This window comes from Vanellus vanellus, assembly GCF_965231255.1.
Source record: "Vanellus vanellus genome assembly, chromosome: 1".
In the NCBI taxonomy this organism is placed as follows: domain Eukaryota; kingdom Metazoa; phylum Chordata; class Aves; order Charadriiformes; family Charadriidae; genus Vanellus; species Vanellus vanellus.
Genome location: NC_138905.1, coordinates 125,021,137 through 125,047,750, shown reverse-complemented (window position 1 = coordinate 125,047,750; position 26,614 = coordinate 125,021,137). Strand labels below are relative to the sequence as shown.

The window sequence follows — 26,614 nt, the reverse complement described above, 5'->3', positions numbered from 1 at the left end:
CTTTTAAAAAAACACACAAAAAGTTGTGCAAAAAACCCATGTGGCACCAGTGTATGAGAGGGACTAGATTTGTCTATGCTCTGCAGGGTGTGGAGAGCCATACGTAGCTAAGGTTAGAGAAAAAAAGCACCCTACCAAGGAAAAAAATCTAATATATCAAGCATGGAAAGAGGTGCATTCAACTAACTTCCCTAAAGAAGCAAACTGAAAGTTGAGACAACCGAGATCAGTTGGGCTGATTGCTGTGCTGCAGTAAAGAAATGTTAATGTTGATCCATCTCCGAAATACAGAGCCAGGAACTCATAACCCATAGTATAACAGGAACACTATCAAAAAGAAGAAAAGGAAAATAAAAAGACTAAAGAAAAAAGAGAGACATTTTAACTTTGTTAAAGTAAGTATGCACTTAAATTTTCTCCTTGATAGTCTTTAAATGAAAGGACTGTTTTTCTGTGAGTATTATATTTTTTTACATTTACCACATTACAAGAGAAGGAATCTGCTATTGGTCTATCAGCTGAAAACTCACAAATATATTGATGAAATGGGTAATGCTTCAAAAGTACTCACTGATCATGATTAAGAGACCATCTCTCATATGGAATGGTTGAGAGAGCTGGGTCTGTTCAGCCTGGAGCAGAGATGGCTCAGGGGGGAATCTTATCAACATTTTTAAATACCTGATGGGAGGGAATGAAGAAGATGGAGCCAGGCTCTTCTCTGTGGTGCCCACTGACAGGACAAGAGGCAATGGGCACAAATTAAAAGATACAAAATTCCATCTGAACACAAGAAAACACTTTTTTACTCTGAGGGTGATGAAACACTGGAACAGGCTGTCCAAAAAGGCTGTAGAGTCTCCATCCTTGGAGATACTTAAAAGGGGGGGGTTGGACTAGACAATCTTAAGATATCCCTTCCAACTTCAACAATTCTGTGATACTGTAAGTGTTTTAGAAACAACTTATAAGCTACAGCCTCAGTAGGTTAAACAAATATGTAACACATACATTAAAGCAAGGTATGCAGCTGCATGTATGACAACCTATGATTTATTCTGAGTGAAGTTCACAAAGAACAGCAGATTGGCAAAGCTGAGTCTAAACTCTTTTTTTCAACATTACAAGAGAGCAAAAAAGACAACAGTGACAATTTTGCCACATCAATATCTCAGTATAGTTGTGTGAAAATGCCCTGCAGAGAATAAAAAGATGGTCCAGTCTTCAATCTCAGGCTCTTTGCTGTGCTTACCAACCCAGACACCTCTGTAGCACCAGCTTTATAACACGGATACCCATACAATTATAATTCCTTGCCACCATAGGCTCCCAACAACTTTAAAATTACAGTAATTATAAAAGATGCAACTTTAAGACAACTACAGTAAACACACAAAAATTCCAAAACTAAAAATAGTTCCAGTACTAACCTACTACTACAGTAATAGTTTACTAGACACAACTATCTAAAAGGTCTGTCTCATTATCTCTCACTACAGAGCTGGATCTCTTTCCAGTGCCCTTCAGCTGTGCATCTGGTGGTGTTTCCCACTGAGTCCCGTTTGATGATTTTCCAGTGCTGCTATTTTGTTTTGGGGGTAGGTGGGGGTGGAGGAGGGCCTGGGGAGAGAGGGGATGAAGAGAGGCAGAGGAGGAGGGAGAAAGATATCACTGTGTGATTTTGTTGGTGTTTTAATGGCCTTATTTCTGAGTTAGTCCATGGAAATTCTTTATTGTTCACTTTATTTCCCTAAGGACTAATCTGTATGAAATACCTTCCACTACTACATTATCAGAGTTGTTTGTTAAAGTCTAACTCCTACAATGAAAACATACCCTTAATTTTTCAGGGGAATAAAGCAACAAAGCAGATTCACTTTATGTTCCCACTAAAATAAGTATTTAAGACCCAGTCAGCATCCTGATGTTTCACATTTACCGAATCTGACATTCTGGTTACTGACCTTTGACTGTAAAATAAATTTGAACCTCTATCTGCTTAAACATACACATATTTAAGATGCATCCTCACAGAAATATTAGTTAGAAAACATGGTAATTAGCACATTTTAACATGATGCAAAACTGCATTACATTACCATTAGCAAAACCACAGACATTAAAGTATGTTACCTGATTTTGGCTAATCCTTAGGTCACTCCTACAAAAATCAACGGATAATGTGCTAAGACAGGACAATCTTCCGCATAAATGCAGAACAATGCAAATCTTGTTGAATCATCATGTTAGTGAAAATATAACGGTTGACAATTTTCTAATATGAGGTGTTTTCTGAAGGTATATTCACCTCAGAACTGGTGAATAAGACTTCAACTAGTTTTACATATCACTTTTCAAAGTATAATACACAAACGCATTTTGTTCTGAGGGATAAGAACTTCTTTCCTAATGGAAAATGTCTTGTAAAGATAATATCTGTAGCAATCCTTTGCTTTTATTAGGTATCACTGTGCCTGATCTACACATGTAGAGGATACATTTTATATTGTTGAATTTCAAATTCAGTAAAACCTGATCAGTTGAGGTTAGTACTCAGCATTTTTTAAATTGTCCTTCCTTCTAGAAAATAATTACATTTCTACTTCTAGAAATTTGCTACAAGTTGTCATAGGAGGATCTGGGCACATGCAACACTCAGGTTGCTCAGGACAGATAGCTATTCTTGATGTTTCTTGCGTCCTTTGTCAGTTTATAGAGCAGGCTGTCCTACTGCACCACCACCAATATTTTAAATATTTGCATCTGGCCAGGCTAAAGCTCTCCTCTACTGTGCTCTTGTAAAGGGAGTTGGGGTACTGCTTTTCTCTGACAGTGGTGGTGGCATCGCATTCCCACACCATAATTTGTAGCATATCTTCTTTTCTTTCAGGGCTTCTGATTATTTGGCAACTACAGCAGCAGCTTAGGGAGACCTTAATAGTAGTGAAGGCCTTTTGACTACGGGGCAGCTTATGAAACTGCGCAGCAAATGATTTGGTCTCTGCTGCTACACTGCTCTGCAGAAAAAATAGTGGTATCAAGAATTTCCTCAGCACAGCTTTCTGACTCCCTCTGCACTACTCAAAAGTGCATTAGAGAGAGGAGAGGAATGGGTAACACCTGGAGTTTGTACACTCTTTGACTGCTTGCACAGAAAGGAGGAGAAGCACCACTGCTATTCCTGCAACGCAAAGAAGTCACCCCAATAAACAAGGGAGCTTCTTACATTCACTTATTCACCCACCTCAGAACATAGCAATGTCATAATTTGGCCACCATCAAGCATGGCAAAATCACAATTATTTCAAGGCCTCAGGGGAGGTCTTAAACTCTTAGATTATCAGTTATAGTGGAGGAGCTGACTGCAACTTCACTTTCCCGCTTGTACATTCCTCTTCAGCCAGCCGGCCTTGGGAAGCCAGCCAGCAAGCAGCTCCATTCTCTCTTTCAGCTGGCTGACCTTGGGGAAACCAGCCAGCTGCTCCACTCTGCTCCGGCTTGCAGGGCCTGGATTGCACTGGAAGCTACAGTCAGCCCCATGGGACATAAATGACCTTTTGATAAGACAGTATCAGCCAGCCACAGTCCTGTTAACTGGGAATTAGATCTACAAAACACTTGCACTGCCATATCTAGCCTGGCTCTTTTTGGGAGAATTTCTTTTTATACAGGAAAAATAATTAGCATTCTGGCTCTGGAAGAACACAGTGGAGTTTGTTATGTGATTGAGTTTACTGTCCTTCTCTTCACGCTGTACTCCCTTATCTTTAGTTAGTTTTTGTGCACTTTGATTGTCCTGGTATTTTTTGCTTTTATTCTGGTTTTTCAAGTTCAGCCAGGCCTCTGCATTCCTTTTTGTTTTGCATTTAATTTTTCTGTTTGTATATATTTCTTCTAATGCTTCTAATATTTTCCAAAGTTCAAACTATAGGAAGGCAGTTTCCAAAATTAAATGAAGTTTAAATTTCAGTTATTTGATAGTAACCTTATCTGTCCAAATTCACGTCCAAGTACAGCAGACGATTCCATAATGCTCTTTTTTAAAGTCACTGAAATACATTTCCCACAGACCATTTACTGTGTCACTCTGAGATTTTAACCAACGGTAAAAGCAGAGTTTCTGGCTTTTTTTTTCTGAAGCCAATTTGTTTTAGTTTTGTAAAATCATAACCAAAGTTAGAAATTCTTCTAACTTCTTCGACAGCTGTTCCTTCACCAAATCTTCCTGCAGTCCATAAGCCTCTCCAAGCTTTTTTTCTGCAAAGCCACAAGAGCTACCCACAGTGGAGAGTACAGTGGGAAACTACTACGTTTCTCTGATCCCACCATGCCCAGAGACACCCATTCAGACCATCAAGGTCTCATTTGTGGGTCATGGCACAAACAGTGGTAATCCTGTGGCCTCAAGGCATTAAGCAGCCAAGCTAAGAAGATATACCTTTGATCTAGCCTACCACCTGCCTTTGATCTACCCCACCACTGCTATATCTACTCTGCAAGAAGACTCCTGAGAACAGCCATTTGAGCTGTCTATTTTACATCTTTTCCGCCAGGGTAAACATCCAAGTTAAGGTCACCACCACCTTCTGCCTTCAACAGTTCAATTCTACTTTTTCCATCATATTTTTTTGCCACTCCTCCTTTACACAACCCCTTTCCTGCCACGGCCACTCCCCAACGGTTCACATAGACTGAGCCTATTCTGCTCCTGATGTTCCCGCACTTCTTTCTTCACCCACATCCCCACACCTGTCCTCTTTTGTTCGGTGCAATTTGCCTTTCAACAACCCAAGATTTCCTACAGTTGAACTGTCCCCTACAAACCCCTGGCCTTTTAATTAACTGAGATGATGTATTTCAGCAGAGATGCAGAGGACAGCATTATGGTTAAGATCCTGAACTTCAGTTCTGTTCAGTTCCTCATACTGTTAACAATCTTTTGTGCATGATGACGGGCAAGATTTTCATTCCTCTGTGCTTCAGTTTACCAGCTTCACAATGCAGACAGTTACGCTTCCGTTGTTCTTAGGCTTACAAATTCCCAGTCAGGACAGGGAATTTGAGCACCATAAGAGATATATATAATTACAATAAAAGAGGCAATGGGCCAATTCTTAATTGAAAACGGAGTAAGACAAGCAGTTATTTGTTTGGGCTTTCTTTTTAAGAAACACTGCTTTTGCATTTATTCAACAAATATTTAGTGCCTTCAACATAACAACTTTGTGGTTGTTCTTCAGTTATGGAGTATGAAGCCACTGCCCAAGTGCATGTGAGTAAAGAGTCCTCTGATAGGCATCTCCACCACCTTTTTCCCTCTACATCGTATTAATCTCTAGGATAGTAAGAATATTTATGTAGCTGTTTATGATAAAGTATAGGCCCCAGATTATCTCATCAACTGTGAAGCCTAAACACACCCCAAATAGTCCTTGGGCTTTTCAGTCCACAGTATCTCTTCCCTCCTAAACACAATCAATATACAGAGCTTCCTTACCAGCCCAGGTACCAGCAACAAACAAATTAAGTGCACTTTTGAGATCTTGGAACTTTTCTTTTTAATCCATCAGTTTAATATGTTGTGTATACTCATTTATCCCACATGAAGTACTCATACAAAGCTGTAAAGGCCTTCAAAACATCCTTGTGTGGAAGATGGAGAGAATTCTTGTTTCTCTCTAACACTATTCAGTTACCAAAGGTGACTCCAAAACCATTAACATGAGACACAACCAAGGAAATGGGGGAAACTGAAGCCTTCCTGTCACTGCAGGATCATGACTAGACTGCCAGCCACATCAGGCCTGAAGGGGCAGTCTGCACAACCCATACAACAAAGACAATGAAAATGACTCATTTCTATAGCTAGATTCAAAGGAATCAGCTTTGAATTTGCTTTATCCTGCTCTAATGAACCTGGCTTCCACCTTCCCTCTCAAAGACGCTGCCTCTGCCCCTCAGGTTAACTGTACTTCTTTTGTTGATGCTCATTTGTTCTAAGCCACAAAATCCAGAAACAGCCGCTCCCACTCCTGTGACAGACAAGTCAAGGAAAACCTAAACCTGATAATGTCTCTGGCGTCATACATATGAGTACAGTGAGGGGATAAGTAACTTGCAAGTTCCCAAGAAAAGAGATGCAACATGCTTTTCTCCAGGTCTTGAAAAAGCACTTGCCCAGGTAGGAGTAGGACAAGATTCCTCTGAATTCAAAATCAGTTCCTCCTGAAGAGCCAGTAAGATTTCTGGCAAGAAGAACCACTCAACACAGGGAAAGCAGGGCCTGAATTACTGGTTTAAGAAAAGATTGCCCGGTAATTTTATATGAAGTCTAACAGTAATGATCCACATAACACCTTTAAATATTATCCTACTCTGTAGACAACGAAATTGATAGCATCAGCTCATCTTGGAAAAGAATAAGGTAATTAAATGGTTAAGTTATTTCTGAAAATTGCTGTGCTAAGATCCACCAGAACATACAAAAGATCTTTGGGGATTGGGAGGCGCAGTCATCCCAAGACATCCTGCTTATCTGGACTATATCCCTTGAAAACTTTTTTAATTCTGGCAATGACCCATAAACACCAAGAAGCAGCAGCTGTGCTCCGCTTCTGCAACAGGATGTTGACTGCTACATCACATTTTCTTAATGTAAACCAAGTCCATTAATACTTCAGTAAATCAGCCCAGTAAACCCTCCTCCAAAAGTCCTCAGGCTGGCCCAAGTGAAGTGATGTGACACTGAGGCTAGGCAGCTTCTTAGCTTAGAGGTGTCAAGGAAAAATTACTGTGCCAAGGGCATTTAACCACAAAAGAACCAACAGCCAGAAGCACAAAAGGCACTCTCCTTCAACAATGGCAGAGATACTGCAGCAGCTAATGAACAATTACAAAGCTGTAGCTAGAGAACTTACTGTCAGTGCCAAGATGGGAGGAACCAGGCTCAGCAATGGAGATCTAGAACACAAATTGTTTTGGCAGAAGTGACATGACACTGACAGTAGGCCCAATATCATATGACTTCAAACAGCTATATTAGAGAAAAAACTGTGTGTTAGTGCAGGAGGGGTTATCTGCCTTATTAACCTACATCTTCAGAAACTAATACAATAAAAAAGTTCACATTAAGGCTGGATGAGGGGAAAGTTGTGGATGTCATCTACCTTGACTTCAGCAAGGCTTTTGACACTGTCTCCCATGACATCCTCATTAGGAAGCTGAGGAAGTATGGGCTAGATGAGGTGACAGTGAGGTGGATTGAGAGTTGGCTGCAGGACAGAACTCAGAGGGTTGTGATCAGCGGCACAGAGTCTAGTTGGAGGCCTGTAACCAGTGGTGTCCCCCAGGGGTCAATACTCGGTCCAATTTTGTTTAATATATTCATTAATGACCTGGATGAGGGGACAGAGTGTATCCTCAGCAAGTCTGCTGATGATACCAAACTGGGTGGGGTGGCTGACACCCCAGAGGGCCGTGCTGCCATCCAGTGTGACCTGGACAAGCTGGAGAGCTGGGCAGAGAAGAACCTAATGAGGTTCAACAAAACCAAGTGCAAGGTCCTGCACCTGGGGAGGAAGAATGCTAGGCACCAGTACAGGTTAGGGGCAGACCTGCTGGGAAGTAGCTCGGAGGAGAAGGATCTGGGGGTAGTGGTAGACAGTAAATTATCCATGGCCCAGCAATGTGTCCTTGTTGCCAAAAAGGCCAATGGAATCCTGGGCTGCATAGGGAAGAGTGTGGCCAGTAGGTCGAGGGAGGTAATTCTCCCCCCCTACTCTGCACCGGTGAGGCCACAACTGGAATACTGTGTCCAGTTTTGGGCTCCCCAGTTCAAGAGGGACAGGGAACTGCTGGAGCGAGTCCAGCGAAGGGCAACTAAGATGATTAAGGGCTTGGAGCATCTCCCTTATGAGGAAAGGCTGAGAGAGCTGGGACTCTTTAGCCTGGAGAAGGCTGAGAGGAGACCTTATTATGGCGTACAAGTATCTAAAGGGTGGGTTGAAGGAGGATGGAGCCAGGCTCTTTTCAATGGTTCCCAGTGACAGGACGAGGGGTAATGGGCACAAGTTAGAACACAGGAAGTTCCGTTCAAATACATGGAAAAACTTCTTTACGGTGAGGGTGACAGAGCACTGGCACAGGCTGCCCAGGGAGGTCGTGGAGTCCCCTTCTCTGGAGATTTTCAAGACCCGCCTGGATGCAGTCCTGAGTAATGTGCTCTGGGCAATCCTGCTTTAGCAGGGGAGTTGGACTAGATGATCTCTAGAGGTCCCTTACAACTCTGAAAATTCTGTGATTCTGTGATTATGATCCATAACAAGAAAAGACAATTATACCTGTTCACTTTAGCCAATTTTAACTATAAGAATTCATGTTATGTATCCATTAGAATGGACCACGACTGTATAGGCAGAAAAAAAAAAAGAGTGCAATTGAAAACAGATACCTTGAGTTATGCCACTATTTTTCACATGAGGTTCAACCACTTGAATTGTATCATCCTCAAGGTAGAAGTATATTTTACAATGTCTGATTCTATATAGCTCTTGATTTTTGTCAGGCACTTCTTCCTCAAAATAGGCATCAAAAGACAATACCTATTAAAAACAATAAATAAAGGCAGCAAAATTTTCAATGCTTTTGCAAAATATGTCAATAAAATAAACTTGTATAGATTATAAGTAACTAAATATATGGATTTCAGAAGGTAGATTTATTTCTCACACATGTAAGACTAGAAATCCACATTAAATCACATAAATTCAAAATTCTTTGCTTGGCATTTTTATTATCACAACATCTAAGCAGAGATAAAGAAAGAAATCGAATATAAAACTATCAGCAGGCTGCTTGGAAAATCTTCCGAACAAAGCACTTTGGATAACACAAAGAGTTATCTAGGTCCTGAAGCAAATTTTAGACTTCTATTCAATGAATCGCTGGAAAATAAAATGCATTATGATAGTAATGGCTTTACTATTGAGGTAAGTGGAAAGGAGAGTTCTTTTAAGCAGATCCTGAAAGCTGTCTAATGAATGGTATTGAAGACTGTCAGAGAGAAATGATGTTTTTCAGGAGTCATTTAGAGCCATGCAATATTGGCATTCAAAACTTACCTGGTTCTGCAATTCAGTGAGTGGGGAAATCTCAGAGAGCATACCAACTGGTCTTCAAGGTCTCTTGCAATAGCAATAATGCAAGAAAAAAAACCTTCATAGGTTGAGGTGCTCAGTGGTTTACTACAGTGGCCTCTATGTCTGGTGATGACAATTCAAACTCAGCAGACCATTACACAGTTTGCACTTCTTGATATCATTTATGGTGTTTAATCACCAAGAACAATTTTAAGGGAATGTGCAAGAAGTATCTAGTTAGTGCATTATCTACCAGGATGCTTTCTGTGATAAGTATGTGCAAGGAGGCAACAATTAAAATAAGGTTTCCATCCTGCCCCATAAAACAGTTGGGTCAAATCAGTGCTAACCCATAGTTCACTCTTTGCAATGATTCTATTTAATATATTAAATTACCTTTATTCTTGATATATTAGACAAACTGAAGCATTGGAAAAAAGACAACTTAACTGTTCTCTATGTTTCAGAGAGCATCTGGCAGACCATAGCTTGAAAATGCTTGAAATCTAGTGAGCTAGCCAAGATCCCTGTATGACACAGAACAGACCAGTTAATAGTCTGTATTCCTTTGGCACGTGCCTTTGAGAACTTCAAAGTACTTCCATGAATACTAACAACAGAGATTTTAAAACACCCTAACAGACAAACACAACGTCTTTCTACATCTAGGGGGGGAGAGCTAAGTGGCTTGCTCAGGAGCACACAAGAATAGCCACTCTGCGTCCTAGTCAGACTTCTCAATAGGCCACTTTCTCTTCTCTCAGGCAGGGTAACTACAAGATGAGAAACACTCTGTTTCCGCAAACTATTTCAAAGGCTAAGATCCCACTGATTGGGATGCATCTAACGATATGACAGACACATTTTTGGCATCAACTCTCCTGCACTGTGACCAGCCACCATTAGAGAAATAAAATTTAAATTATAACCAAATGACATAACTGTTACGTGTTAAACCTGATGGCATTAAACCCTCACAAAAAGAATCTAGACACTATCTGTTATGGTTTGTTTAAGCAGTACAACATGCAAGTTTCTGAACAACCTACAGACTCAATAGTTGAAAATAAACAAAAATGCATCTTGGCCACATGTAATTTTTAACTGTGGATTTCACTGTTTCATGTATCAAACACAAAAACACTGGATAAAACATCTGACATACAACAGAGCCAACACAAACAACTCTATTGTCATAGAATCATAGAATGGTTTAGGTTGGAAAGGACCTTGAAGATCATCAAGTTCCAACCCCCCTGACATAGGCAGGGACACCTCCCACTAGACCAAGTCACCCAAGGCCACATCCAGCCTGGCCTTAAACACGTCCAGGGATGGGGCCTCAACAACTTCTCTGGGCAACCTGTTCCAGTGCTTTACCACCCTCAAAATGAAAAATTTTTTCCTAATGTTTAATCTAAACCTGCCCTCTTCCAGTTTAAAGCCAATCCACCCATCCTATCACTACATGCCCTAGTAAAAAGTCCTTCCCCAGCTCTCCTGTAGGCCCCCTTTAGGTACCGGAAGACCACAATAAGATGTCCCCAGAGCCTTCTCTTCTCCAGGCTGAACAGCCCCAACTCTTTCAGCCTCTCCTCATAGGAGAGGTGCTCCAGCCCTCAGATCATCGTCGTGGCTCTCCTCTGGACACGCTCCAGCAGGTCCATGTCCTTCTTATGTTGGGGACGGACTCCAGAGCTGGATGCAGTACTCCAGGTAGGGTCTCACAAGAGTGGAGTAGAGGGGCAGAATCACCTCCTTTAACACCTCTATTGTCCTTTAACATGTCTTCTTCCTTCCGTTTGTCTAAACATTGGTGTATAGTGCCATTTTTGTGACCAAGGTATCCTTCCTAGCCTGCAGTTACTGTTGTGTAAATCTCTTGAATACTCCAGGGGACCTAAAAGGTACTATGGTGGAACACTATATCCCAGTCTGAACATTCTGGGATTCAGCTGACCAAGAGGCTGAATTTCATTCCTTGTCCAGATGCTGATAAGCCATGCAGCCACCGGAAAATTCCTGTACACTCTTTTCCCTGTTTTGCTAGTCCCACTAGAGTATAGTTGTTTGACAAACATATTGTTCAAGTGCCCTATTTGATTACTAATTATTCTTAGTTTTGTCAATGACCTTTTCTGACAATGGGTGTTTCTTGAGACACCAGCCAGGTGAAATGGTCTGTTTGCATAGATCTCCAAGCACAATCAGGTATAAAATACACTGTATTTATTTCTTTCACTGACCATACACCTATGTTCTGGTTTACTCCATTCAAGGAGTTTGTGCAAGTTCTTTTGCATTTAAACTTTATTCTCTTTATACCCTTATCAACATGCTACTGTATGAAATAATATGCAGCAGCCAACTTCAATTTTGCAGATCAAAACAGATGATTCAGGCAGGGTGAGTAGGGGAAGGAACAGAAAAGAAGATGATTTTCTTTGCATTTTAAAGCAAAGTTAATTTTAAAAATACTTGAAATGTAACACTTCCTAACTCACGTCTCATCTGTACTACATTGCTGGGTGCAACGTTCCCATCCCACTCTAAAAAATTAAATGTTATGTATGAAAACCAAAAGTAACAAATATTGAATAAACTTTGTGGCATTTTATAAAGTTGGCACAAGGTTTTCCTGGCACCTGTGGCAGTCAAATTATAAACATCGTTTCAAGCCCAGGAGGCCTTGCGTGTGTACTTAATCGTAGAAGAAATTAAATTTCCACCTGCTTCGTATTAGGCATATGAAATTGAAAAACCTATTCCTTAACCTACTTAATAATAAGGTTTCATGCCTGTCCGTCCTCCAGCTACTATGGTACAGCTGAAAGTTAGAAGCCATAGAAAAATGGTAAGAAAGCAGACTACACTTAAAAAGATAAACACCTACCCAAACCATTCTTCATGTAGTCCATTTTGCTGAGTCATAAACTGCAGCACTGCAGGACATAGCTGCATTCTAGGGTCTTAACTGGGGAAGCTAAATTAGTTGGGTAGTACCCCTTAAGTGTCTGCAATTAATACAAACACATGAGCCCTCCAGAGGCCAATTCTGAACCTGCAAACCCCTCCCCACCCCCCCCACCCCCCCACCCCCCCTCGTATTGTCCTGGGGAGGAATAAGCTGATTAGAGAACGAACGTCGAAAAGCTAGCCAGTTCATCTCATTAGCTGTGTTCAGTGGCAGATTCCCACTGCATCCTACCTAACCCCCTTATTTCATAAACTCCGGTCCAAGTCCTGCTAACTTACATATGGCCCTGAAGAAGCCAGTACACACCTCCTCGTTGAGAGAAGGGTGCAGCTAAAGCAAGTGCAGGACTGGCTGAAGCCTTAACATTTTGGCACATTAGACCAATTCACACTTAAGCACATTGCTGAAAACTATGTGAGCAATTCTAAGGACATTGGAGGTAATGCTAACCGAAGTCACATGTATCTGTTCAAGCCTTACATTTTCTTGTAGTAGTTCTGGTCTGCCAAAGAGACGAATGCATAATTGTACCGCAATTACCTGCATGGCTTTTCTTTTAAAGCAAAAATTATGATCTTAGCCATTCTTCCCAATATTCAAATACTGTAATCATTTAGTCATGCAACATTTCTGCGATTTGCTGAATGATTTATTTTTCTGGATCATTTTTCTTCTCTGATTGTAGGCTTTTTGCTTTAGAAATAAAACATCACTAAGTAGAATTTAATGTAAATTTAAACATGGAAAGTAATGACTGTGCTACAAAATTCATATCATCACAGATTACAGTTATTTGATAACTCTAACTTTAAAGGTGTCACTACATTCTTACAAAATAAAAAAAAAATATTTTTAAATTCCTATGTCTATAATGGACACAATCTAGCTATATTACACATGAACAGGTCACACTAAAGTCAGCAGGACTTTGAGCAAGCAAACATGAATGGCATAAGTGAATTCCAGGCCTATAGCACTCCACTGTGGTTATTGGTTTCCGAGTGCCCACGCAGTTTTTCCTGGACCGGGGCCTACCTTACATTCATTCTTATCTTCTTGCTAAAAAATTCCTTTACTGTCACCATTTTTACTAAAAAGAAATATATCAACCACTCCCTTATTTTTATTATATCCAGTAGGAGATGTAGCTCAACATGTAAATATTTTTTATGTTGCTGTATGGCATGATATATGTTTTTATTAATTGTCCAATATACCAATCTGATGGAAAAATAGACGTTACCACTCTTTCAGTCTATCTAGAAGCTTGTTTTTGCATGCACAAAATAATCTTCTGACTAACTGAATTTCACCTTTGCACCATCTTTGTCATACTGTAGCTATTCATAAAAAGCATACACATACAGATTTCTACATACCTGCTTGTCAAATGCTACCCAAGCAGGAGCATCACTTCCCATCCCTTTAGGAAACACACTGTATTCAGGTTTCAGCTTCTGACCAGGTAACGGTTCACCTCCTATTCCAGGTTTATCTTCTCCAACCAGCATAGCAACATTATTGCAGTAACCCCAATGCTGTGACTTGTGGAACTTTTCTTTCCCTATCTGTCAAGAGTTTGGAAAAAAAAAGAGAAAAAAACATCTGTGTGTTTGTTTTAAAATCCATAAGAGTTAACTATCTAGGTAAGGGGGACTTATCATGTAAAAGTTTCTCTATAATTACTTTAAATACAGAGTCTAAAAACCTGTAACAACTGGAATGCTGCAAGTGAAGCGGCATATTTCAGTGGTGAATTTGCCAGCCTTATAGATGAAAATGGAAAAATATTCCAGTAATTTACCCAGGCTGAGAAACAGGATGATACCAGCCGTTTCCCCCCTCCTCCTCCCCTACAACAAGGATTGAGGCGTGTGGTAGAAAGAAGCAAGTCACCCATGAGAACTGCTGCAAAAGGTAGATGCGAAAAGCCTTTTCTATAGATCTCCAGAGGACAAATGGAAACAGTTCAGGAGCACCCAGAGAACAGCCTGCTCTCATTACTTATGTCAAAGATCTTATTTACACTTGCATCCCTGAGTGCAAAATAAATAGCTCGGCACTAGTGAACACACTTGAATTTTGGGAAGTTGGATCTAAATCAAAAGACAGAATATTCATTCCATCTGGGCTTATTCCAAAAGAAAGTCTCTGTAGTGATTTCTTTATATTATTACTATTTTTTCGGGCAATTAAGGATGAAGCGCTTAAAAAAATATGCACAACCAACTGCAAAGAAACCCATCTTGCCTACTTGCATTTTGTGGCTGGGGCTAGAGCCAGTCTTGAAGTGATGCAGAAAGTTTCTGGCCTCACACAAGTATCAGTCCTGTCCCTCCTAATGAGCTGCCTGCTTTGCTGGCCAGTTCCCTTGGTGTGAGCTGCACTCAGGCAGCAATCCCCTAATGACCCCACACATCAGTCTCGCACAAGAGGACAAGGAAATAGGAAAAGCCAACAGAAAGCTCCACTAACCCTTCCTCCCATGAGCCACAGTTCTGACTCAGCTTCTCTGGCTCTGCTATTCCTCCCCTCCTCACCCTCTCAAATCCTCAAAACACTTGGCCTGGGAAGGCAGAGAAGGGCCATGGGTAACTGCACCCAGGCACACCTAGCAAGGGGAGATGGAGACTACCGCAGCTGTGCCCTGCCTTAGCCTGGGACTGGGTGAACATGGAGGAAGCTGAGTCTGAAGGGGGAAGAACTGATGTTATGGGTGAGCACAAAGAAAGCCTTGGTAGAGGAAAAGGCTGGACAGCAAAATTTTCACAGTAGCACTGGAGCAGCTATATTGGCAAAGTAGCAGAGGGCCAAAATTGCCTCTCATTTGGAAGACTGAGCAACACTAATTATCACATGCATATATATTTTAAACAGTACTCCCTCAAGGTTGTAGACAACTCTAAGTTACTATCAGGAATCAAAAAAATGGCCAAGCAAAACAACAAAGAAAAGGGACAGATCATTGTTTTTCATCATGGCAACATTCAAGTGCTCCAAGATAACGTTACACAGCACAGCAGTTCTGTGAACAAGCGCAAGCAGTGAAGCAGCAAAACCTGAAAGTAACCAAGTAGTTATTTCATTCTGCTGATATGAAAGAGAGTGAGGAATTTGAAAGGAAGCTACCCAACCTCATGGCTCATAACATTCAACGCACGTATAGGCAAGCTACTGCACACTGAAAGTTACAATCTGAACCATTCACCTGCTTTGCAGTGCTCTAAATCCAATGATACAGGATGGAGAGCTGCCCTTGACACGAACAGCTCAATTAGCTTAACCTTTGCTTGAAACCCTTTTGCATACCACTTGTGTTGTTTTGCAAGGACAGTGGTATGAAAAATAATAAATTGTTATTTTTACAAATTATTATTTTTAATACCATAATAATCATTGGCCATACCTTGCTTAGGTTAACGAAAGCTGGGCTAGCCAGCACCCTTTGAAACAGTCATTGCAAAATGAGCTAAGGTTCATATGCTGGGGACAGTAATGATTGGGAGCGCGGTATCACTTCCCCAAAGAAGATATTGAAAAGGTAAGCAATGTTTTGAAGAGAGGTGGACAAAAGGGCACATGGCAAGTATCATAGTTTAAAGAATAATACAAAGGAAAATAAAAAGTACTCCTGAACCATATGTTCATAACTCAAGAACAAGGGTTACTGAATAAAAAGAGAAAATCAATAAAAGGAAATACTCGTTTGTGTAATGACTAATTAATCCATAGCCCCCCCTGCCACACAACATTGCTCAAGCCAGGAATTTAGCAAGATTAAAAGAAGAGTTGTATATTTGCAGGAATGATGCTGAAAATAAAATATTTCATACCAGCACATTTTTTTGAGCTGTGATATAAAATTTTATGCTGTGGTGCACAGCAGTGTAAGCACCAACATTTAGGCATTAGGAGCAGATCTTCATGTGGTCATCCCACCCTTCCCTGAAAAAGTGAACATAGGCGCTCTCCTGGTACTGGACACTGGAACGGATGGGCACTGATGGGGTCTGGCACCCACTTTGTAACATATCTGCACTTGGGATGGTTTTCTCTCTCTCCTTTGAGCACTACTGAGCTGCCCTTTCTTCTTCTATTATTTTTTTTAATAATTTTGTTCCTCGGTAAACTGATAAAGAGGTGGGGAGAAGTCAGAATGGGAGGGAGCTTTCAGCATTTATCAGTTCAAATGTGGAATAACTACAGTCAAGCTGAGTTTTAAAAGGGAAATTTCTAGGCAGAAACATCTGATTTATACTGAAAGTGCAATAGAACAGATCCACTTTTTGGCACCTCAAGTATTTAATTATGTTCCCCCTATTACCAAAGCATGAGTTAGGGAGAAAGACATAGTTAACAAAGCACAGTGAGGGTGGCAGTTTTCCTGAGCCAAGGAAAGCTTTTCATGTCCTCAAAGCTTCTTCTAGAAGCATTTGCTGTTCATCTGTTTCTGGGTTTTGGCGAGCTACAGCGTGGTAAAGTGTTATTCAAAATAATCCAGGTTTGCTTCTCCTGGAAATTTTCCAGAATTTAGGGACAAAATAGCAACATCATTCATAATTTGATATGAAAAATACACAGCCCAACAGCTGCAATTCTGTTAAGTATCTTTTGTGGCATTCTTGTAACTTTGTAGGGTTCGACAGAAAGACTATTTTAGATTCCTAATCATAGAATTACTTATAAGCCCCTTCTCCATGAAAAGCAGCTAAATCCATATGCAAAATAATATCTTCTAAAGGTCTGTACAGTTATTTCTTAAAAACAAACAAACAAACAAACAACAAAACAAAACAACAACAACAAAAAAATACAAAAGAAAGTTTAAGAAGAAGAGTAATTATAATTGAAGATCACAAACGAGAAAAATTATATTTGGGAATGTCATTCATGGCTAATGAAGTCAGACCACATCCAGCCTAAAATAGTGACAGAACATCGTGTTACCTCCACGGTAATATTAAATGACTTCTAAAAGAAATCTGTGAGAGCACAGGGAAAGAGCTTTACTGTGTCTGCTGTGCTAATGCAGCTGAACTGAGCAGGCTGTGGATCTGCTGAACAAAGCTGGCCATTTTCTGTGCGGTGAGCCTGAAATAAATATTGAGGATACACTCAATAATGACTAATACAAAGGTCAGGATTCTCTGACTGCAGCTATTGGCTTTGCAAACTCAGCCACTGCAGTCCTTGGGGAACACTGCCTCGTGCTCTCCATCTTGCTCTTTAATATCTCATACAGAGTCACAGCAAACTCATCAGGGAGCTGCACATTTCAGCTGAACCAAACACAACTGGAAATCTCTCCCCACAGTGGCTGGAGTGATGAGGGAGCCCTGTGACACATGCTGTCTCAGGAGCTACGTGTTTTTAACCAAGTCCCACAGGGAGTTATGGCAGAATCCGCTGGTAGCAGTCTGGTTTTCTTCCCTGTATCTGTTTTTAATTCCCACCTTGAGAACAGCAGCTGCACTGTGGAGGCCCTGCTCATATCCTGCATCAGGATGAACTATGGCATTTCTGAACTACTCTAGCCTGCTGACACACTCTCCTGTTTGCTTCAGCTAAGCAATGGAAATAAATGCAAATGCTGCACGCTGTGCCAGTCAAATTCATGTGACCTCCTGCCCTGTGGAAAGCCCACGTTGCCACCAGACAGAGACAAGACAAACAGCACAAGTTCCTGCAATACTTATAAGTAGCATCTCTCGCAAAGTTAGCACTCACTGCTTAGTGAAAAGCCATTATTTCAGCTACCGATTTTCAAATCTTTTATCATTCCCAGCTTTCTGCAGAGATTTCAATATCTTCAGAGGTTAAGTGGTACTATAAAAGAAGCATTACCTTAAGACAGTGCTCCCATCAACTGTGGTGCCCCTCTAACACATTCCAGAACACGGTGCATCCATGCTAACAGCCTGCATCAGTGCAGGAAAGACACAGACCTGTTGGAGCAGGTCCAGAGGAGGGCCACAAAAATGGTCAGTGATGGAACACTTCTCCTGTGACAACAGGCTGACACAGTTGGGGTTGTTTAGCCTGGAGAAGGCTCTGGGGAGACCTTATTGCAGCCTGTCAATATTTATAGGGGGCTTATAAGAAAAATAAGAATGACTTTTTAGCAGGGTCTGTTGTGATAGGACAAGGGGTAGGTAATGGTTTTAAACTGTAAGAGGGAAGATTCAGTCTAGATATAAGGAAGAAATTTTTTACATTGAGGTTGCCCAGAGAGGTGGTAGACGCCCCATCCCTGGAAACATTCGAGGTCAGGTTGGATGGGGCTCTGATCTAGCTGAAGATGTCCCTGCTCATTGCAGGGGGGTTGGTCTAGATGACCTTTAAAGGTCCCTTCCAACCCAAACTATTCTATGATTCTCTGATTGTATTAGCTTGCTCTTATCGCCTGAGCTGGTACAGCCTGAGAGAAGACAACAGATGGATATAAGGGAAAGGGTTGAAAATGCAACCCTGACAGGCAGCTACAGGAAGATTTGGGTTTGGGGGTAGTGAAAAGACAGAGATCTGGGGGAGTGGGGCTGAAGGGCAGGAAGTAGCGAAAGGGGTTCAGGAAAGAAGGCCAGGGCAAGGAGAAGGGAAGGCACAGCAGGCAGGCTTACTTATAAAGAGGTCAGCAAGCACTCTGTCAGGAAAAACTAATGTCCCGTTTTGGCACCAATGATTACAGAGCAGCAGGATTACTCAAGCCAGGAAACATAGAGACAGCAGCAGCAGCACAGTTGAGGGCAATTCCAATCTTCTGCAACAAACAAGGAAGATGGGGAATTTGTGCTGTGCCACTAAAGTTTGCAACAGAAACTGATATGCTTAAGAACGTATTTTCCCCCAGAGATCGATACACTCATTGTCTGAGTCTCTGAGAAATGCCATGCAGAATTGTTGCACAGAATTCTCTTTTCAAGAGGGATTTCAAACCTCAGGCACGAAAATACACCAGTCAGCTAGCACCTGGTAAGTCTGACGCACATGAATACGCAGTCCTCTCCATTAGCTGCTGATAAAAGGCAAGAACATCAATCTGGTATCAGAAGGGGCAGCTGCCTTGGACAACAGGAAGTGGACCAGTAACTCTAACAAAGGAAGTAACAATGCTGTTGCATTGCAACCAGTGTCATTCTTAACACAGTTCAGACTCTGAATGCATAAACCTTTTCCTGCAGTAACAGAGTAAACCTACTATATGCTACATTTCCACCACATGCAGGATTAAACACAGTTATCAAGATCCATGATTTTCTGTCCTGACAAACAGGTGACACACATATAACTTATATGGACAAAGCTGAAAATATCGCTATTGAGCAATTCCAATACCAGTTGGGCTCTGCAGACAGGAGCTACAGTACATAGGTCGCCCCACGGCTCTTAAACATTGGCTTCAGTGGCAGGAACAAAAGAAAAGAGGAGCTCCCCTTTTCAAGGGTATGCAACAGGTAGTGAAATTTTCAAACAGGTAACCTAGGAGTTACTGTTTGTGAAAATAAAGAAATGAATATACTTTTGAATTCAACAGGATGGTAAATGATGTGTGAGTACCCCATTCTGCCAGTGCCAGGCAGACAAGGGCACTTCTCTGAGGCTTTCAGGACGGAGGAGCAGCAGCCTTGCCGAGGGGCTGCAGCACTCCCAGCACAGACTGGCCTCCCCAGCCTCGGTGAAGTGGAAAGGCCTGACTTCTCCCCATTAGCCAGGGCCCCTCACAAGTGGGCAGGAGATGGGCTAACCTGTGCACAAAACACCAGCCTGCTCTATCCTTAGATATCTGGATTGCCCACATGTGAACACAACAGGAACTGCTGATGAACAGCTCATCTTTGGACTTCTGTTCAAGGAACAGGAGTTTTAAAGGAGGCGAAGGGAGTTTATCTGATGGGTGGACTTGTCTGTACACATACTACTGTAATTTTGATTTTAAAGAGATTTGAAAAAATACGGGTGGTTCCTTTTACTCTCTTTTTAGACAGAAAATATTTTCTGCTCCTGATGCCTTCTGCTAGTCATCATTCTTCTCCACCCCATCAAACCAAACATCAAATACAGAGCTGCTTGTGCTATGCCTACCCCTGCTCTTCATTCAGCGCAAAGGAAACATTACCTTACATTACCATAGGAACCACTTCTGCTGTTTTAAAAGTGCCTATCACCTCCCTATGTTTCCCTCCAGTCTCATTAGCTGTGATGCCCAAGCAGCAAGATTTTGTCCCAGCTACACAAGACCGCAGCAGCAGCATCGCTCTCAGGGAAGCTGCTGAATCAGGCACCAGTTGGTTACAGTTAAGGGAGGAAAAAATAGTGAAAACCGGCCAGTGGCTGCTGCCTTTCGCAGTGCCGGCACCAGGGGCAGTTGCGAGCTGCCTGGCCTTGCTGCCGTTGCTCCTGGATGTTTCTGCTCCTAGCTGGAAAGGAAGCAAGCGTTCCCAGCACAGCTAGCTAGAATTAAACGTAACAGAGGAGTAATACAAGGGTTCGTGGCTCTTAGATCCAGACACCTAAGCACTGCGGAAGAATTTCTTCCTCCCCATTTGCCAATGCAGTCCCTGCTGCTCTCAAGTTAAGACTCCACATCCCTAACTATCTTAAAGCCCTGATATTCTGGACAGCCCAGCCACCTTATTAAACACACCCAAGGTAGACAAAATGCATATGTACTCCTCTTCTACTGTCTTTCATGGGCCTATATATGAGGCAGGTGGAAGAATTAGGGACAGAGAAAAGAGGATTGCAGCAGTAGCTTGAACAGCTATAAGAGTGGAATTAATACCCATAATTATAAATCAAGGTCTGTCAGCAACAGCAATCCCCTGTCTCCTGCTTGTCCTTCTTCAGGGCATGCTTTGCTACTGTTGTTTCTGTGCAGTAAGAGGCGTTGATGGCAATGCTCAGAGTACTAACAGGTGAAAATAGTTCTTTTCATTTCTCTATAGCAGTGACACTTTTTTTCCTTTAAATATGCTCTTCTTGGCCTCTCATTTGTGGAACTATATGAAATTATAATTAAATCTAACAGTCAACAACTAAGCAGAGATCAGAAATGCTTTTCAAGAAAGGTGAGTTAGCAGTATTAACTCCACTATCTCAAGGACTGTCAAAAAGAGCGATTTGGAGCCCTGACAATGGTATAACCATGGTACTACAATGCCATTTTGTGCCAATCATGACTTGGTTTTCACCCCTTTAGTTCTCATAACACATATATGCACTATATGTACGCCAGTATGGGGTGTTCTGGAGACAACCCACTCCATCATACTCCAAAAACATTAATTCCTATGAATTAAGTTAAATTAAAATTTGGAGAACAATAAAGTCTTGCATAACACTGAGCTTAGCTATTCTGCTTCCACCCAGCAGATACCAATGGTACACACCTATTTCAAGGTTGCTGATATGCCTACTCAGCAGCTACCTGAAGCACTATATACACAACCAACTCTTTACAATACAAATTTGAATTCAGCAGGAGAGACTGAGGATTCACCACCAGGCCCTTTTTTTTGTTTTTCCATCTAAAACAATGGCACCCAGCCTGGTGTTTGTCAAGAAGTTACTTGAAAGATCCTCACTGCTTGTAAGCTGGGCTTTTGCTGTAAGAGGTACTGTGTGTGCACACACCCATGCAATGCTGGCACACCAGCTGAGGTCAGGGCGTTCGTATATTTCTACTCAATTTCATGTTCCCTGTTCCAGCACCTAGGCTCCCACTTGTTTGTTTAGAGACCTTCCAGAGGTTTTATGCTGGACCACTGTTAATGTAAACTGATTCATAGCTCATAAAGTGGGCTCCCAGATACACTACCAGTGTGGACAAGTCTCCTATTGAAGAGGTACTGATGCTTATGGTATCATTGGCATTAATACACATCTTAACAAATCATTTGCAAATTGTCCCTAAAATACATTACTATTTTCTACGGTCTCCCTCATAGGGTGGACCCAGCTCAGAAGCTAGCAAAGCACCCCAGCAGTCAGGATGCAGAAACGAGAGCCCTAACAGCCCCATGTTCATAGTGTGAAAACAACAGATTCCTTTCCAAATATTTTAACATTATTAATTAATAGTCTACAGTGTTTCATTTGCTTCCTGAAGGCACCAGCTACAGTGCACACCTGAATCCTTCCTTACCTCCTGTACCATTTCACAGTAGAGATTGTATTCAGCAAATTTCTAGCCATCCTTGATGAATGAGTTTGAAGTCATGATGGCAACCATCGCTTTTATTTGCTATTGTAGCTCATGATAAAAATACCATCTTATATATTCAGACTGCCATTGGTATTTAATAGTACTGGCAATTCTGAAAAACCACACTGGCATCCCTAGCGTTTTTTCCCCCCATCTGCAAAGACTGGTTTATTTAGAGGGAATCTGCTTCTCCCCGTTTTGCTTTGTTAGAGACACAACAAGAGTTCAAACTGCCCCACAGCAGCTTCTCAATCCCTCAGTCCTGGCCTAGTTGCAAAGTATTCTCCCTCCCAAGGTAAAACCAGAGGAGGTTTGTACACCTAACACCATCTCGCTTTCCACCTGCCGGGTAAGGAGAGGCGGGGAAAGGCCTGGCCGTGGCACCGGCTCTTGCTCGCCAACCCTGGGGCCGTCTCCGCAGGGAGCGCCTGCGTCTCACCCGCTCCAGTCGGTCCCACCGACAGCCAAAGCACATCTTTTTCCGCCCTCATCCCCCCTCAGGCCGGCGGGGCGCTGCCTCCGCCCGCCCTAATGGCGGCCGCTTCGCCGCCGGCCTGGCCTGGCGTGGCCTGAAGGGGGCGGCCGAGCCAACTGGCGCTGGCGCCGGCGCCGGCGCCGCCCCCGCGGCAGCCCCGGCACCGGAGCAGGGAGGGATAGGGGCTTCCCCTCCGTTGTCACTCACGTTCCGGTCGCGGGAGGCCCCGGGCAGGAGCGGCAGCGCCATGGCTGCCCCGGCCCGCCGGCAGCCCCGCGCCGCTGGGAGCGTCGTTGCCTGGAGACCGGGCTGTGACGTCACAGGGGGCGGGGCGGAGGGCGGCCAGGCCGAGCCGCGCGCTCTTGGGCGGGACCCCGCCCTGCGGCGGCCGTTGGGCCCGCAACGGCCGGGCGCCTCAGGGGACGCCTGTCCCCGCTTCCGCCGGCCCCGCCGCAGGTTCCCCCGGTGTTACAGCCCGCCCAGGCGGTACCGGAGTGAGGCGGGCCCTGGTCTTCGTCCTCAGGAGCGCCCGCGGGAGCGCGGGAGGTGTGGCGGTGCGGGCCCAGAGGCGGGGGCGAGCCAGGGTTGGCGGCCTGTGGGACCGAAGTAGGACTAAATATGAATCCATTTGTTTAATTTTTCAGCCTTCGCTGTCGTCCTCTTCACAAATCTCTCCATATTTACCTCAGGCCCAAAGCTTTGTGTAATCCCGTGCCTCCCGCCCACCTGCTGGAGCGCAGCAGCCTCTGTCTGAACGTGGTTCCCTCCCGAAAGTAACTCGAACGGGGATCGCGGGTAGGGGCAGATCCCACCACGTCTGAATTTTCTGCACTAATTAATTTTTAATGTTTTTTCTTTTTTGCAACTTTTTTTCATACAGCGCATTTTACTTAGGGTCCCTGGCGGGCTTGGGGGAGCGGGGGGTGGGATGCTTTTACATCTTTTTGTTTGGTTTTTTTTTTTTTTTTTTTTGCATTTCAGTCCACCGGGATGGTGAAACTAGGTCAGTGGGTTTCCACTTTCTGGTTTCCCAGTGCTGTATTATGCACCTGCATTTGCATTTAGTGCGGAAAGGTAAACATTTAAAATGTATTTTAATTGAAAATAAAAGGAACCATCGTTTTAATCACATTCATTTCATACAGTGGGTGGTATTACGCTCAAATTTAAATTTCAAACAGAAATACGCCAAATACATTGAGAGTTTCTCACGGATGGCTTGGGGGGGGCAGGGTTGTTTCTTTCTTTAATGGAAATAACATTTTTGTTGTTAATAAGGGAGGATGCATTCCAGATTGCCTCCAAAGCCTGTTCAAGAGAACAGCAACCGTGCTATGTTATGTTCCTCCATTTTACGTAAAGCTGTTCATGAATATATTTTTTTAATTAGAACGGCTTTTTACAGAAAAATAAATTTATGGGTAAAATAGTTAGCTGAAACCCAAATATTTCAATTCTGATAGGCCATCACGCTGTCTCAGAGGAGCTGTACTTCAGTTGCTTAATGTCCTTATTCTCGTAGATGGAGTGGATCTCCCCTGCCATATTTCATACTCTGTGATGCATCAGGCCATGAAATTCCCATAACATATCATCTCTCCTCCCTGAAACAGAGGCTCGTGGAACAGCACGGGCGATGTGTTCAGTCTGAATGAGTCCAGGAGGCGCTCCCCATACAGCTCCCATGGAGCACTTGTGCAGCATTTGCTGTCTGAATTGGTGTTGGGCCAAAATATTCTGATTCCGAAAACTGTGCTTTCAGTCAAAATTCTTTCATTTTGTATTTTTTTGGCCAAAAGTTTGAAATGGGGAAGGGAAAGAAAGGAAAGGAGAAGGAAGGAAGGAAAGCAAGCTGTGCAAATTCTGAAAGGGTCTCTGCAGGGCATGCAACACTGTCATACTTCAGCAGTGAAGCTCTTCAGCATCACCCGTTGTTCTTTGCACGTTTATGTGATCCCCTGATTTCCTTTCAATATGTCTTTATGTACCTGACAAACGTTGAACAGGAGACAGCTAGCATACTCATACAACATACCTTTCAGTTTTGGCAGCTGTCATTAGAGAGCGAGGATCTTCAGAAAGTGGATCCAAAGCATTTTACAACATGTATGTGCCAATGTGTCTCTCTGAGATTACTGAACCAGCCCAGCTGCGGCTTTGTGCACAATCCCCATAGGCCCTTTGCAACTAATGGCACAACGTCTCATTTGGGATAGTAACCATTGTCAAAACACAATAATGAAGAGTTGGTATCTCTTTTCACTTCATTTTCCCTCCAGAACTGGTATCTCCTATTTGGGTTTTTGTGGCTCGTTACATAGCAGGGCGGCTGAAATGTCTTAATACTCTTCTGATATCAACAGTAAACTGCAGCTCTAAGGTGTCAGGCAGAATGGGCAGGGGCTGTATGGCTTCTTTAGGAAGGCTAGTGAAGTGCATGGCATCAATCGAGAGTCCAACACATTTCCAGCAGAAAGTCCAGTGAATCGTCCCTGACCTTCAGGTCAAATCTTTCTGCAAAGGATTACCTTCTGCCTCACCAAGTAGAGAAGCCGCAGGGAGCTGTGGAGAAGGGGAGCATCTTGCCTGTACACCAAAAGCATGGTTGCAATGTGATGTTTTCTACCAGTCTTCAATCATTTTTTTGCTTTCAAAAGTGAAAAAAAAAATAAAGTGTATTCTACTTCAGAACAGAATAGTTTCTTTCTACATTACCTTCTCTTTGGGGTCTCTCTCCAATGTTTATCTTTTTTGTTCCTTGCTGTGTTCCCTCAAGAATATTGACCAAGTGAAAACAAATTAATGCCTTTTCTGGAAAAAATAAAAGTACTACAGGAAAACCATTTTTGATAAAAGCTTTTTATTAAATGAAGATTGTTAATAACAACAAAGGCAAGCAGTTGGCAGTAGTAAATTAACTGTATATTCTGACAGTACTCTACGGATAATAGTGGTGAATGTACATAAGACTGCATTAGTTGTACAGTTCAAAGGAGGAAGAAAGCAGGAGGGAAGCTAAAGCTGCGGAAAATACAGAAAATACTGGTTTTGTGATAAAACAGAGATTCTAGTCTGTTTATATTAGGATTGAGTTTTACTAGCAAACTTGAAATCGGTAAGGGTATTCAAATTGTAAACTTCTGAGCAACCCAAAACTTTCCAGAAAAGCCTTAATTTTAAAATAAATACTGTTTTTCACTCTGATCAAACGCTGTTGGCTCCAGGCTCTTGTTAGTCCATTTGTCTGAGTGGAAGACCAGATCTTCCACTTCCAAGTTGTGTTGGTTTAGAATAGGAAAGTTTGGAAAGGAGACCAGGAAAGTTTGACTAAAATCAGCAAAATTTAGTGTCATTTCACTGTGAATACATCTCTGCTTCCATCATATGTGTTACTTCATCCTCTTTCTGGGACTGGTTTTACAGGCCATGTTAAGGCTGGGCTGTCCAAAATTAGATTGTCCCGAGGCTGCCTAATTTAAAGTGAATTATGGCCCTATATGGATCATCACGTAAGCACACTAAAACTTGAACATAAGTCGAACTCTGACATACACTTAATTAGGTATCAGAAATTAAGAATGGAAAATTATTACTTATTAATACCTTCTTCCTTAGGCCTGTCATAGAGAAATATCAAACGCTGTACCAGTCATCTCAGAAACCACATAGGGGATAGGATCAGAGGAATCAAACACACATAGACACACAGAGAGCTACAGCCCGGCCTGTAGCTAGTGGGGGGGGAATGGAACAGGCAAATCCTGACAGGGCTGTTCGTTGCAGCGAAGTGTGGGTCAGCCGATACCATCAATGAACAATCCTTA

The 26,614-nt window shown here is 42.5% G+C and overlaps 1 protein-coding gene across 1 annotated transcript in view; it reads right to left on the bottom strand.

The window, feature by feature from the left end:
• EFHC2 (EF-hand domain containing 2) overlaps nt 1-23,066 on the bottom strand; it is a gene marked incomplete at its 3' end in the record, with an annotated part of 66,289 nt that extends 43,223 nt beyond the window's left edge. The window contains exons 1-3 of the mRNA XM_082484421.1: nt 22,998-23,066; nt 13,494-13,682; nt 8,450-8,600 (exon numbers count right to left, since the gene is read on the bottom strand). Coding sequence (XP_082340547.1) covers nt 8,450-8,600; nt 13,494-13,682; nt 22,998-23,039 — 382 coding nt within the window. The 5' untranslated portion in view covers nt 23,040-23,066. The remainder of the gene's footprint in view (nt 1-8,449; nt 8,601-13,493; nt 13,683-22,997) is intronic.
• Between the last annotated feature and the right edge of the window lie 3,548 nt (nt 23,067-26,614).